The 14,044-nt window shown below is 49.3% G+C and overlaps 3 protein-coding genes across 3 annotated transcripts; 2 read left to right on the forward strand and 1 right to left on the reverse strand.

The window, feature by feature from the left end:
- The first annotated feature begins 2,522 nt into the window (after positions 1 to 2,522).
- Positions 2,523 to 7,574, forward strand: EDB82DRAFT_220417 (armadillo-type protein). Its single transcript, XM_025726884.2, has 3 exons — positions 2,523 to 3,079; positions 3,135 to 6,563; positions 6,616 to 7,574. Exons 1-3 carry the CDS (start codon positions 2,648 to 2,650, stop codon positions 7,189 to 7,191), a joined length of 4,437 nt encoding a protein of 1,478 aa, XP_025581407.1. The 5' UTR covers positions 2,523 to 2,647; the 3' UTR covers positions 7,192 to 7,574.
- EDB82DRAFT_220412 (uncharacterized protein) lies at positions 7,460 to 10,289 on the reverse strand. Its single transcript, XM_065607243.1, has 2 exons — positions 8,273 to 10,289; positions 7,460 to 8,202 (listed from the first exon to the last, which is right to left on the reverse strand). Exons 1-2 carry the CDS (start codon positions 10,079 to 10,081, stop codon positions 7,894 to 7,896), a joined length of 2,118 nt encoding a protein of 705 aa, XP_065463846.1. The 5' UTR covers positions 10,082 to 10,289; the 3' UTR covers positions 7,460 to 7,893.
- Positions 10,290 to 11,648: 1,359 nt separating this feature from the next.
- EDB82DRAFT_526477 (peptidase M24, structural domain-containing protein) lies at positions 11,649 to 13,263 on the forward strand (the record flags this gene model as incomplete). Its single annotated transcript, XM_065609154.1, has 4 exons — positions 11,649 to 11,673; positions 11,953 to 12,141; positions 12,194 to 13,006; positions 13,073 to 13,263. The coding sequence occupies 4 exons, from the start codon at positions 11,649 to 11,651 to the stop codon at positions 13,261 to 13,263; spliced, it is 1,218 nt and encodes a 405-aa protein (XP_065463847.1).
- Positions 13,264 to 14,044: the final 781 nt, after the last annotated feature.

The following is a 14,044-nucleotide window of genomic DNA, read 5'->3' on the forward strand; positions in this document are numbered from 1 at the left end:
TACTGATCGCGTGCATGGAATACACGAGCTGGCAAAGAATAACGGTTGCTGATATGAAAAACCCAAGAATGTTAGACGTTGTGATAACGAAGTTTGGTGGAGAAGTTAAGCAGAGAGGAGGCAAAGGTGAGAAGGATGGGAATATAAGTAGGTGATTCAAAGAAATAAACAAATCGGCAGGAGCAGATCGGCCCGGTAATCAGAAAGAAAGAGCCTGTGATTTATTCAGCAGGCAGCGAGGGCCGCCTTGGTAGGGAAAGTCCACTCGTAACTCGGCTCTGTCAGCTGGCAGGCAGTGACAGACCTGATACTGCCAGGTTTACCTTCCCTCGGTTCAAAGGCTTGCCTCCCGAGCATCAAATAATTTATATATCCTTGCGAATGGAGAAGGTAAATTGGATTGGGGACAAATGTTGGTGTCTACTTACAGCGAAATTGATGATAGATACTTTTGTTTTATATCCTCCGTGTTATATCAAACGAGAGTTGGTCGAGTACGGAAGAGAGTAAGCAGTAAGAGCGATGCCAGTTTAAAGAGAGAGGATGCAAAGCATACTAAGTAAGAAGGAGAAGAAGGGAATGGATTGTTCTTTCGCTGGGAGGACCACTCAACTTGTACTCGGAAGGTTGCCATCCAACCCTCGAGCACCGCAGAAAAGTTGACCTTTGAGCTTTAGGATACAAAAATAAATAGCTTAAAAAGTATGGTCTAAGTAGCATAAAGTGACCTACTAATTTCATCTCTTATGCTTCTGCCGGCTGACTTTTTTTGGTATCCTGATGACGGAATACCCCTTTCTCAGGAGTGGGCAACTTGATCACTCCGTCCTTTCCTAGTGAGAAGCAAGAAGGTTGGCCTTTGAGCTTTAGACTACAAAAATAAATAAACCAAGGGTATTAGGCATCAATGCCATAAACAGACTCATTAATTTCGTCTCGTATGCCTTCAGTGGCTAACTTTTCTGGTACCCGGGTGCCTTCCTTCCTACGGCATATCGAGAAAATGATTCGTCGCATGACAGACGACACGGTCAAGCTTGTGCTACGAAGGTGCATCCTCCGTTACTCCAGGCCGAAACCGCTATGGAACTTCCTTGCGCGGAACCACAAAAGGGGGATTCTGTGACAATGTTGCCTCGCGGTGAAATGAAGCAAACATGATCGAGGTCGTACATCAACGGCTACGATGGGACGACTTAAGTATGACAATGTTTTCACGACATATACATGCTGTGTGCGTGTATGCTTCTACAGTTACCATTTTGAGGACCGACTGAGCCAAACATTATAAACGAGATTATGAGTAAATCGACTGGTGAGAGTCCAGTAGCAAAGATAAAATACTCGATGTCCTGGCCCATACCTTCCTCCTATTCACCGTCGCTTGTCTATTGTGTACCAGAAAAATTGGTCTCTGAGCTTTACGGTATAAAATAAATAGCCTAAGAAGCCTGATCTAATTAGCATAAATTGACCTACTAATTTCATCTCTTATACTCCTGGCGGCCAGTTTTTTTGATACCCTGATGCGTACATGTAATTCAGCTTCGTACTATCAGGCTTTAGTACACCAGCCAAGAAACGAGATACGGCACCCGTTACTTAGATAAATAAGGCAATATCATTTCCAAATTCTTTGCGTATCACGGAATTGTGTGCCCTGATGCTTCCCTCGATGAAGTGAATGACAACATTTGCTTAATGTTGGACTTCGTGACGTGATTCCCAGCTTCAGTCAACAATCAGCTCTCTGTCACAGTTTGAAGGAAAGTCGTTGGTTAGGTTTGCAAATCAGTCCGCACAAGACTACAGCGCATCGTAGGTCCGGTCTTTCAAGCAGGCCAAACGTGCTCAAGACAAATGCGCATTTAACATAGAATCGAGAACGAGCTAGATAATCGCATTGGGCATCTGTACTTGTCATGCAAAAATTCATGTTGACCCAAGAATGACGTGTACTATTATTGAAAACAGCCGGTCGTATAGTTACATACTGGACTGCGCGGTTGGAACCAGACTCGACGTTGGTGAGTTTATGCAGCTAGCCGCAAAGAATGAGTGAACCCAGCAGCAGCATACCGGAGGATCTTTTCCTATTGGTAGACGGGAGCTTCCTTGATCTAGCTTAACATGGCTTAAATAATGAAAACTAAACTGCATGGGATTGGTAGCAGTTAGATTTAATGCATGTGCGTTTTGGACGGCAAGCTCTCGTCTTCCTAAAGTGGAGTGGAGAGCCAGAGCCCAAAGTAAGGTCGCGTCGCGCACACGGCCACGGAACACGCCTCCGCTTATCGAGCTTCTCCATCTCCCACTTTCACCAACTTTCATCTTGAACAGCGGGACAGAGACAGGGACTCTACTTGTCTCTACGACGCGCAATCTTATCACACTCATACCGTTGCATTAGCGGTTGCTCAACTGAGCCGAGGCGATTGTTGTCACCACCCAGCATTTACTACATCCTGTAAGCGCATTCGATTCCGTGTTAGTACTATTGCGCACCACGAATTCTCGTATTCCAACACGACCCAAAACTGCAACATCAACAATCTATATCGACACGTAATTCTGAAAACCCGTCCCAGGACCTCTTCCTTGCTTGGCCCTTCACCATAATTGAACATCGGATTTTGCATAGCGCATAATGGCGCGACGTCGCGCGCGTAACGAGAAGCCCGCCGAGGTGGTGGAGGAAGAAGAAGAGGTTGTGGAACAGGACGAGCAGGAAGAACCAGAACAACAAGAGCAGCCCGAGGAGCAGAACCAAGCTTCGGAAAATGAAGAGGAAGGCGAGCAACGCAGCCTGGAATTCGATGAGGAACTTTCCTGGAGACCCGCCAAACCAATTCCCACTGGCACATTGATAAAGCGACTCGATAAATTATCCAAGGAGCTATCAGAGCTTGATCAAGGCGCTACCGATCTTGACTCCCTCACAAATGTTGCCAAGCAGTTGGGGCATCGCAACTTGCTTCAGCACAAGGACCGCGGAGTCAAGGCATACACAGCATGCTGTCTAGTCGATATTCTGCGGCTCTGTGTCCCTGATGCACCCTTCTCTGACGATCAACTCAAAGTGCGTTTAGCATAACCCTTTCATTTACGTTTCTGAAAATGCTAACATGCACTAGATGATGTTCACTCTGTTCATTAAAGATATTCTACCCGCTCTTCATAACCCTACGAACCCATATGACAGCCAGCATAAATACGTTCTTACATCTCTGACAGAAGTCAAGAGTATTTTGCTTCTCCATGAAATATCTGGGGCCGATGAACTCCTTGTGCGACTCTTCAATAACACGTTTGACGGCGTAGAGACATCAGGCTCTAAAGCAGCTACTGAGGAGCAGGTTGCCAAAGATGTCGAGCTTCATCTGACAGAGATGCTGATGCAATTGATCGACGAATCCGGCGGCGTATCACCACAGGTTGTTGATGCCATCATCAGCCAATTTTTGAGGGCTGCTCCTCCAGGAGGCAATCGCAACAAGGGACAGAATGGAAACCAGTCCACGCTTCTTCTCAAGGCTGAGCCCCCAGCCTATGTAATGGCAAAGAATATTTGTAACGGATGTTCTGACAAGATGGCACGTTACGTGAGCCAGTACTTCAGCGACGTTATTTTCAATGCCTCAGGATTTGCAACCAAAGCAAATGGTCATCGACCAACTGATGATTCTGACGATGAAGACGCCACTGCAGGTCCGTCTGATGCAGACCTCAAGAGTCTCCGTCAAGCCCATTTACTCATTCGCGAGTTATGGCGAGCCGCACCTGCGGTTCTTCTCAACGTGATACCACAAGTCGAGGCCGAACTTTCCGCCGATAATGTCCATCTGCGCCAGATTGCTACAGAGACAATCGGTGACATGATTTCGGGTATCGGTGCAGCAGGACCTCCGCCTCGCCCTACTCTTGACCCATTGGCGTATCCTCCGTTGAAACTGCTGGATGAGGTCCCTGCTCCGGCCGTCGAAAATGTCTTGACAAAACCTTATTCGCCTCAGTCTTTTGCCCAAACGCATCACGCTGCCTACCGCAACTTTGTTGGAAGGAGAAACGACAAAACAGGCACCATCCGCACCGCTTGGGTCACAGCTGCTGGCTACATATTGGCCACGTCTGCGGGAGGTATTGGGCTGAGCCGTGAGGAAGAGAACGAGCTCATCAAGGCTCTCGGTGACAAATTGAACGATAGCGAAGAGAAGGTCCGACTGGCTGCAGTACAAGCGATTGAGCTGTTCGATTTCCGTGATATCGTTCTGAAACTAGGAGCCCTTGGTGGTGTCGACAAGCCCGGCTCAATATTCGCCAGCTTGGCAGATCGAAGTCGCGATCGAAAGCCTGCTGTGCGCGTTGATGCCATGGTTCTCTTGGGCAAGCTTTGGGCGGTCGGTGCCGGTGAGATTGCCGATGAGCAAGAAGCTGTTACGTCTTGTCTCGGCGGAATACCCTCACGTATCATCAACGCATTTTACGTCAACGATTCGGACCTCAATGTTCTCTTGGATCGTGTCATGTTTGAGTGTCTGGTTCCTTTGAAGTACCCAGCCATCAAAGGTGCGAAATCAAAGTCCACCTCTCAGTCTCAGAGTGCCAGCAATCAGGCGGAGCAGGATAAGATTCGTTCAGAGAGGATCCTGTTGATGCTAAAATCTCTAAATCCTTCAGCCAAAACAGCTTTTTTCAATATGCAGGCTCGTCAGCCACAAGTCGCCAAGGGCGTGGAGATCTTTCTTCAGCATTGTGAGGCCTACAACGGCGGCGTCATTGACTCCAACGAGGAGAAAATCAAGGCTGCCTTGGGAAGGAATTTCCAGTGGTTCGGCACATTCTTCCCTGATCCGCTTAAGGTCCGCAGTGATCTACAGAAGTTTGCGAGAATCAATGATCGCCGTTGGTACCAGCTCATTAGGTACTGTATAAATACCGAAACCGAGTATATGAACGTCAGACGAGCAATTCACGAGCTGGTGACCAAGGTTCAGGCAAAGCCTGAAGCCGCAGTCTGCCTGGACACTCTTGTTCCTCTACTATACCGCTCCAGTTCTTTGATGTACAATCGAAGCCACCTTGCTACTATCATGGATTATTCCAAGAACGATAAAGCAGGGTTCTCGAGTGTCGCCCACGAGATTTTGAATGATATCTCTCAACGAAACCCCGATCTTTTCAAGGCTCACTCGGAAAACCTTCGAAAGGAGATCATTACTCAAGCACCTTCAGAAAGCCAACCTAACGAACCAGGTGTGGTGGATATTTTAAAGGCGTACTCATCATATTCAAAGAGGTACCCCAACGATGTTACTTATGACAAGAAGTTCGTTCAAGTCCTCATGAATTATGCCTTGTATGGGACTCCTGCCCGGAGTGCCAAGTATGCCATCAAAATCTTGCTCGCCAAGAACGACGACAAAAGCAAGGTTACCGCAACCACTCTTCTCCAGAAGGTCATGAAGGACCTGAAGTATGGTTCGCCGCACTTTTTGACGAGGTTGGCTGCAGTCAGCCAGCTGGAGCGTATGGCACCAACTGTCACTGTGGACTTTGACGAAAAGATCAACGATTTAACGATTAAGCAAATCCTACGCCAAGTTCGGACTGATGAGGAGAAGGATGAGGTTTCATGGGTTGAGGATGATGACATGAACGAAGAGATCCAGGCGAAATGCCTCTCGATGAGAACCTTGGTCAACCAAGCACTCGCGAACCAGGATGACGAGGAAGCCTTGGTTCGAGTGAAACTTGTCTTCAAGCTTTTGAAGGAATTCGTAGTCGCGGAAGGAGAGTTCTGCAAAGTCAAGGATACTCCATTGGCTCACAAGAAGCGTCTCAGGCTTCTTGCCGGTCTCATGATCCTGAAGTTGTGCACTGTCAAAAAGTATGATGACGAGTTTGACCCTGCCAGTTTCAATAAACTCGCTGAGCTCATTCAAGACACTGAGCATCAAGTCCGTCGCTCTTTCATGGAGAAACTGCAAAGCTACATCACTCAAGGGAGACTACGAGCAAGATTCTATACGATGCTCTTCTTGGCTGCATTTGAACCGGCTGCAGAGCTCAAGGCCCGTGTAGAAACGTGGTTGAAGTCCCGAGCCCGACTATTTGCTGAGAATAAAACGCGGGTACTGGAGGCCATGATAAGTCGTTTTATTCCTCTACTGGCCCACCATCCTGACTACAGCTCTGATGTTGATGACTTGGCCGATTTTGCCAATTACTTCATCTTCTACCTGAACACATGTGCATCGGAGGACAATATCTCGCTGATCTATAAATACGCAGAGCGTGTCAAGCAAACCCGAGACGCACTGAATCCCGACGACAGTGAAAGGCTGTATGTACTGGCCGACATTGCAATGGCAGTTACACGCAAGTGGCAAGAGAGGAGGAACTGGGTCTTTCAAGCTTATCCAGGCAAGGTTGGTCTGCCAAATGGCATCGTCCAGACTTTGCCATCCAGCGAGATAGCACATGAGATTGCGCAAACACAATACATGCCAGAAGAATTGGATGAGAAGCTGGATGATCTGCTAAGAGCTCTCGATCGCAAGAAGGTTTGTGCTGCGCTTCCCCAATTTTGTATCCACTGCTAACACATCTTTGTAGAAGCGAAAGTCAATGGGCGAAAAGCAAGACCCGCCATCAAAGAGAGCGAGAACTCAAATCAAAACGGTGATCAGAGAGAAGCGAGAGCCCAGGACGCCCAAGGCAAAGAAAGCCACAAAATCTAAAAAGCCCAGGCCAGTCAAGGATTCTCCGCCACCTTCAGAGCGCCGTCGTAGTGGTCGAGCTCACAAGGTGTCTATCTACACTGAGCGGGAGGATGAGGAGGACGAGGAGGAAATGCTGGAGGGTGTTGCTGAGTGGGATTACGGTGATGACAAGGAAAGTGAGTCTGGCTCCGGCGGTGAGGAGTCAGAGCTGTCGGATGCCCCTGAGACTGAGGAAACAGCCGACAATGACAACGAATCCAATAACGAAGATCCACCAGCGCCGGAGGAAGACGAGCCTGAACAACCCAAATCCAATGGACGTGGCTCCGCGGCTACACCAAAGAGCAAAGCTGCCGCCAGGCCAGTTGCCAAGGCCAGTGTCAGCAATGAGGCGAAGCGACCAACAAGGGCAACAAGATCACGACGGGACAAGAGCACAGAAGATATGGACGTTGATGCCGAGGAGTGATCACTAGTGCGAAAAAGGGCCAAGTTGAAAATATGGTATATCAATGTTTTGGAATGATGCCCGTTTTTGCAGAGGTGCTCGTGGTGTTCTCCTTTTTGTTATATAGGCTTGAGAAAGCGGAGGGCAATTTGACTTCCATGATCGTTGGGCAGGAGTCTTTGGTTTGTGTCTGTATTTATACTTTCGTATACCCTCTCTTCCGGGACTACCAATTGCACTATGTTGTTTTGACGTGCTTAATGTGCTTGACGTGCTTATGGTCTCGCTTGTGCTCATGCATGTTGTAATGATATCAGATTAATAAACGTCGGGTCATTTATAAACAGAAAGTATCAAAGCAAGCGCTTCACTGTTGACATTTCACTCCCTATCCTAACCCAGCTGCACAGCGCCTAATTCTTCCTTGTCGTTTCAAGACTCCAAACGGACATACCAACCTATTAGGAGGAAGAGACATTTGCTCATTGCATCCATACCCTATCATCTCATTCTCCCTCTCAGCTTGAGGTTTTATGTACAAAAAAACGATTAATAACACCTGTAACTCTGTCTTTTCAGAAAAAGCATGATCTGCACCAGAAGGAAGAAAAGAAAGCAACGCCACTTTGTCGTCTAATAAGATACAGCCCACCCATGAGAAAATATTCACGCAACTCCTGGGATGGTATTCCCACTTGAGAAACGCCTAGGTAAGTAGCAAGCTCAGGGGTTGGCCTCCCTTGCCACGCGCTTGGCAACCGCGTTCTTGTGGCCTGAGAATTCGAGATGAGCCTCGAATTTCCGAACCGTCATATCAGGGCCAGGTGTATAAAGCTTGTTTGTACAATCCAAACAACGGATGCGCGGCAGCCAGGCATATTTGACACCCTCGGGAAGTGGTTGACCCTGAATAGGCAGCTCCGTTACGGGGTCAAGATAAGAGTACTTCATCATGGCTTCAAACCTGTCGCCGCGGTTGTATGTCTTCTCTAATTCCTTGAGGGCATTGACAAGCCACTCAGGGGGTGGGGGCTGAGGAAGAAACTCTGTCAGTACGAACTTTGACATTCGTTTTATTGAAAGGTTAGGTTTGGTGACCTACTTGTGGGATAGAGGCAGACTGTCCGGGTATTGTTGGAGGGGCCGGCAGTCGACCTATCTGACCTGGAGGGAGCGATGAAGAGGGCGTCATCGACGCATGGGGGGGCACACTAGATGGTGTTGAAGGCGGTGGGGGCATTGATTTCGAGGGAGCAGAAGCGCTGGGGGCTCGCGGGAAGGCTACAGGTGCGTGGGACGATGCTGTTAGGTCTGAATAGTCGCGGTTCATCAGCCGTCTCAGCTTATCATGGCTAAGCTTGAGAGTCACAATCATCTGTGAAGGCTCTTCTGTTTCTTCTCTAAATCGGCGGGAAGTTCTAGTCTCGTGGTGATGTGCGATTGCACTAGCCTCAGGGGTTTCAGATCGACCAAGGTTGGCCATTCTCTGCTGGGCAGCCGATGCAGCACCCCGCATACCACGTGTTCGAGCAGTGCCGCCAGTGATTTGTGAGGGGGCAGGGGAATCGGGAGCTGAGTCTTCGCTGTCGTCGGATTCAGAAAGATCCCCATCCCGAATAGGGCGCTTCGTTCTAGGGCCGGCAGCTCTCTTGTACAATCGACTCTCTTCGATGGTGGTTGCAGCGCCAGGCAACACAGATGAGACAACGAGCGTCCTGATAGTTCTTTGCCTCTCTCTAAGATCAGGCAACTGTGGACCTCCTCGTCGATTGATAGATCGCTTCTGGCGTCTCTGCTCGCGGGAAAATATCGTCTCGTTCCTTTCCAGGTCGGCCTCGCTAAGCTCGTATAGATATGGTGCATAGTCCTTGGCCTGTTGTTGAGGTCGGAAGACGTTGGGGAGGGGCGTTTGAAGGAATGCGCCAACAAGATCGGGGTCCTCAATCGGCCGTCCATCAAAGGGATGGCCGACACTGTACAAACTCCGAGTAAAGAGTTGAGTCTGCTCTCGAATGCAGTGCGCAATGGCGGTTGTGAACTCTCCTGATAGAGAAAGGTCCCGCGCCATATTAGCTGCAAAGTCTTCTGGTGAGTTTGAAGGGTTGTTGATTTCCCATTCGAATTGATCAACAAGAGTATGCTGACCGATTGTGATATTCAACTTGATAAGAACTCGCATCTCATCGTTTTTGTAGGCTGAGTATGGAAGTTCTGGGTCGAGCGCATCGTCCTCGGAGTAGACCAGGGGGTAAAAATCATTAAGCTGCTCGCGCATCTGGTGCACTACCTGCTCGTATACAGGTTGCGACGCAGGTAGCTTTAACCCCATATCTTCTACGAGCTGTGCCGCGAACAACTCGACATGGAGGAGTCTCTCGTGTAGGTTCCACGTAAATGTGTCGCGCAACTTGATCTTGTCCCATTCAACTTCCAAACGCAAAGGCACCAGCTCTTCGTGCTGCTCGGCTTGTTTGAGCATATCCTTGCGCTTGTACTTGAGAGGGGGTGTTGTTCGTTGTCCAGGTCGGGATTTCTGGGAGGGATAGACAATGCGCGATGGTCCCTGATTCTCTGTGTATCCGTTACCGAAGCCATTGTAGCCCTCGCCATAGAGTCTCGATGGTGGGAACCATTGGCGGTAGTCTGTGCGAACCTGGCGATATTCCTGGATCTTTTCGCGCGTGTCGCTCATTATTTTACGGGTCTGGTCGAGTTGACCACCGAGCGCGGCGGCGGCGATGGCATCACGGGTGATGAAACGCTCCACCATCAGCTTATCAAATGACTCCTTTGTGCGTACTGGTATATCGCTTGGGGGGGTTGATGAGTATGCATCTTTCTCAGAACCTGCTGCAGATGCCGGGCCCGTAGCCGGCGCCGTTGACGAGGACGCGGACGGCTGAGCAGCCATATTTAGATGGTTTACGGGGCGTGGATCGCGGTCGCGGGTCGCGGCGCAGCGGAAGGGCCGCGTCGGAAAGGAAATAGCAGAATGTGTATAGATTGTACTCAATTCGCGACGCGGCTATAGATGGATGTACGTGGGCAGTTTCGTTAGGGAACGTTATCTCTGGCGGGTGGATTCGACGTTGTTGGGCGGAAGTCTACCTCAGGTAGAAAAGGCGCGAGGCTTGAGGATTTGTTCAGTTCAGCTGTAACAGTAGGCTGGGAGGATTCTGCCATACCGCGACGGGAAGCTGCAACTACTCACTCTGTGGCTGGTAGCATATACATGGCGTTCCACCACTTGCACTGCTAGTCAGATGTACTTGTCACCGACTGCGCCACATGAGAATAAAGCATTTGTGGCGTGTATACCTCAACCAACAACGATTCGAAGTTGTAAAAAGATCTTCAAGAGTGACTCTTCTAGCTAGATATACTCATTTTAACTTTATCATATTGCTTGTTGATTACTTCTCTACTACTACGCAAACTCTTTTCATAGGAATGGGCAATCATTGCGGGTGGTCTGTAGTTGTGTCGCCTTGATGCTTGGTTGCAAAATTGGTGTAGGAACGTACTTTAATTCCCGAGAAACTTAACGGCCAACTGATATTGCATTTCACCGAAAGAGCTCCCAGATAGCCAGCCAAAAATGTATCAACGGCTGTTAGACGCTTTCATCTATCGTGGATGCCAATTTGGTGCTGAACCAATCGACATGTACACAAGTGTAGGGTAGCCTCAAAAGGTACCGGCAAGGCACGACCGAACGCCCAAGATGGAATAGGGCTCGATGAAAAGATCACCTAGGAACGACTAACAATACAGTTTTGTCTCTGATGGGTCATCCATAGTGATACAGGCTTGGGTGGAGGGAAAGTGAGACGATGGCTATGGATTCAATGAGAGGCGTAAATGTATGACTCTCATCCCTCAATTGCATGAGGTAGACAGATAGAGCAATACACACCAGACCTTTGCGAGATCTAGGATTATGCATGAGCATGTGGCGCTTGGTTGCGCGCACAAAGGTAGTTGCCCACACGACACGGATATCCATCTTTATTTGCTGGGTGGCTACACTCGAGTCAACAACTCCAGAGTAGAATAGAGTAGAGTTTGGAATGGTATGAGCCTGGCAACGAAAAGTAAAACATAATATCCCATATAAGTACCTAGACAACAATATGTCATAAAGACAGAACGTCATGGTGCTGGTAGAAACTCTCACCTGCCTACTAAGGTACACACGGCACTCTTAAGGTTCTCTCTCTTTCTCGTATCGAGTTGAGTTCGATCAAGTAACCCCTCCACCAAACGTACTAACATCAAAACCCTGCTGTCGAAGCCCTCCAGCTCAATCCCCACTTCCCATTCCAGCCGTAAAACCCACTGGCTCTCAGTTACCTGACCTATTCCATTCCATTCTGATTCTGTGCGACTGACCTACTCGAGCTTTCATCCACATTGCCCCGGCATTTGTAGTTCTTCACTTTTTAACCCAACCAAGTCAAACCGAAAAATTGCCCACCATGTCGTCGGAGAACAAGGAAGTCGGTAAGTCTTTCTCTCAAGTCAAGTCCTGAACCAAAATGCACATGAGCTTCTGTATTCCTGCTTCCATAAGCTCCCGCTCGAGCTCAGCTACGTCTCTGCACTGCACAATCAGGTGCTGCTACCCCTCGTTACTTCATCACCACTCACTTGCTGCCCCGCCATAACAGCAAACCAACCCATTCACACTTGCCAACGCCCTCGTCAGCAATGCCCCACGATGGCCTCATCAGCATAAAAAACCACTGCATTGAGCTCTGGCATACTGACACAAGTTCTCAGATTACACTCTGGCCAACCCAGATACCCTCACCAAGTACAAGACCGCCGCTCAGATCTCTGAGAAGGTCCTTGCTGAGGTTTCCAAGCTCGTCGTTCCTGGTGCTAAGATTGTCGATATCTGCCAGCAGGGAGACAAGCTCCTCGAGGAAGAGATCTCCAAGGTCTACCGAGGAAAGAAGATCAATAAGGGTTTGTCCTACACGAGTTTGAACCCAATGACATAGCTAACGCCGCCGAAAAGGTTTCTCCCACCCCACCACCGTCTCCCCTTCGTCCTACGTCACCCCCTACACTCCCCTCACCTCCGACGAGGCTGAGGCCAGCACCGAAATCAAAGATGGCGAGGCTATCAAGATCCAGCTTGGTGCACAAATCGACGGTTTCGGTTCCATTGTTTGTGACACCGTCATCGCTACCCCCGAAGACAAGGCCGGCGAGAAGATCACTGGCCGCACTGCCGATTTGGTCCTTGCCAACTACTACGTCAACGAGGCCCTCCTGCGATTGATGATCCCCCCTGGTCTCCTGACCCAAGGCTCCGATGAGGAGAAGGCCAAGGCTGCTGCCCAGAAAGCCCCTACACAGGCCAAGATCACCAGCCTCCTGGAGAAGATTGCCAAGGCCTACGATGTTAACATTGTCGAGAGCACCACCTCGTGGCTCTTCGATCACAATGAGATCGAAGGCAGCAAGAAGATCGTCCTTTCCCCTTCAGAGGGCTCCAAGGGTGAGGGTGTTCCCGAGATTGGTGAGGTTTGGGGTGTTGAGGTCGGTGTCAGTCTGGGCTCCGGCAAGGTCAAGTCCATTGACCAGCGTGCCACCCTTCACCGCCGCACCAACCAGACTTATGGTCTGAAGCGACCTACTTCGCGCAAGATCCTCAACGAGGTCCAGAAGAAGTTCGGTACCTTCCCCTTCAGCTTGCGACAGCTGGAGGATGAGCGTGATGCCAAGTCTGGTGTTGTCGAGTGTGTCCGAGGAAATGTCTTCCGCCAATACGAGCTCGTTGGCGACAAGGACAACTCTCCTGTTGCCCGATACCTTACAACCTTTGGTAAGTAATACTCTGTGTAATAAATACAAAGTACATTACGACAGTTGATACTGACATGAAGTCAAGCTATTACCAAGAACGGTATTACCAAGCTGGGTGGTCCTCCCCCTCTGGACCTTGAGAAGTACGAGACCGACAAGAAGATCGAGGACGAGGAGATTCTCAAGATCCTGGAGCAGCCTATTGCCCGAAACACTGGCAAGAAGAAGAGCAAGCCCAAGAAGAAGGCGGCCAAGAAGGAGGGTGACGAAGAGTAAGGTATACGACATTAAAATATGTGTTGAAGAGGTGCGGAAAGACCAAGGATCCGAGGACTGGTGAAACCAGAAACGCGAGTCAAGGAGAATGCATATCGGCAGTTTGGGCCAACGACTTTACCACCATTGGATGGGCCATATACATGAAGGAAAATATCTTCATAGGAAAACTGTTGGAAGGCTGAAAGGGACGACTGGAATCGCCAAACCCGACATCGGCCGTTTTGATCAGGTGATGTAGAGAGACCAGAAAGATATATATAAATCTCACACAGCCTGATACTGATCAACTATGAATGCATTTGTGATTCAAATCTGGGGCGACTTGTTTGTGATGCATCCATTGATAGGAAGTCGTCGGGAAGGCCAAGACTCGCAGGATGGTACGAGGGCGGGCGATGGTCGCAGCAAGCTGGCATGTCTGTTGCCAACAGTAGTGCATTCGCCTGCCCAGGGTTGGTGACCAACTCGGCGTCAATCACAATGCGGGATGTCTGCTCATGGTGCAGGCCACCTGACTGCACAAGGACTGCGAAAAAGAAAGTGCGTGGTAGGTAACAGAATGTGGAGAGCAAAGTCAGACAGGCAAATGTCAGTCATTAACCAATTAGTCGTCGACTTGGACTTGGCTGCCTAAGGTAGGTAAGTTGCTGTGACTTGCAACGCAACCAGGAGGGCACTGTTGGGTAATCCAAGCACAGCACCAATAGCCCAGTGCCAATAAACCAGCATTTTCAGACTGTCTCCCCTCATAATTTATCCGTCACAGTGGCTCCATGAG

This window comes from Fusarium venenatum (assembly GCF_020744135.1).
Source record: "Fusarium venenatum strain MPI-CAGE-CH-0201 chromosome Unknown EDB82scaffold_3, whole genome shotgun sequence".
In the NCBI taxonomy this organism is placed as follows: domain Eukaryota; kingdom Fungi; phylum Ascomycota; class Sordariomycetes; order Hypocreales; family Nectriaceae; genus Fusarium; species Fusarium venenatum.

Bases quoted from the DNA above. Each gene is read 5' to 3' on its own strand.
- EDB82DRAFT_220417 (XM_025726884.2), top strand. From the start codon at position 2,648: ATGGCGCGACGTCGCGCGCGTAACGAGAAGCCCGCCGAGGTGGTGGAG. The intron at 3,080-3,134 runs GTGCGTTTAGCA...AACATGCACTAG, and splicing joins TCTCTGACGATCAACTCAAA to ATGATGTTCACTCTGTTCAT. The intron at 6,564-6,615 runs GTTTGTGCTGCG...ACATCTTTGTAG, and splicing joins GAGCTCTCGATCGCAAGAAG to AAGCGAAAGTCAATGGGCGA.
- EDB82DRAFT_220412 (XM_065607243.1), bottom strand. From the start codon at position 10,081: ATGGCTGCTCAGCCGTCCGCGTCCTCGTCAACGGCGCCGGCTACGGGC. The intron at 8,203-8,272 runs GTAGGTCACCAA...TTTCTTCCTCAG, and splicing joins AGTCTGCCTCTATCCCACAA to CCCCCACCCCCTGAGTGGCT.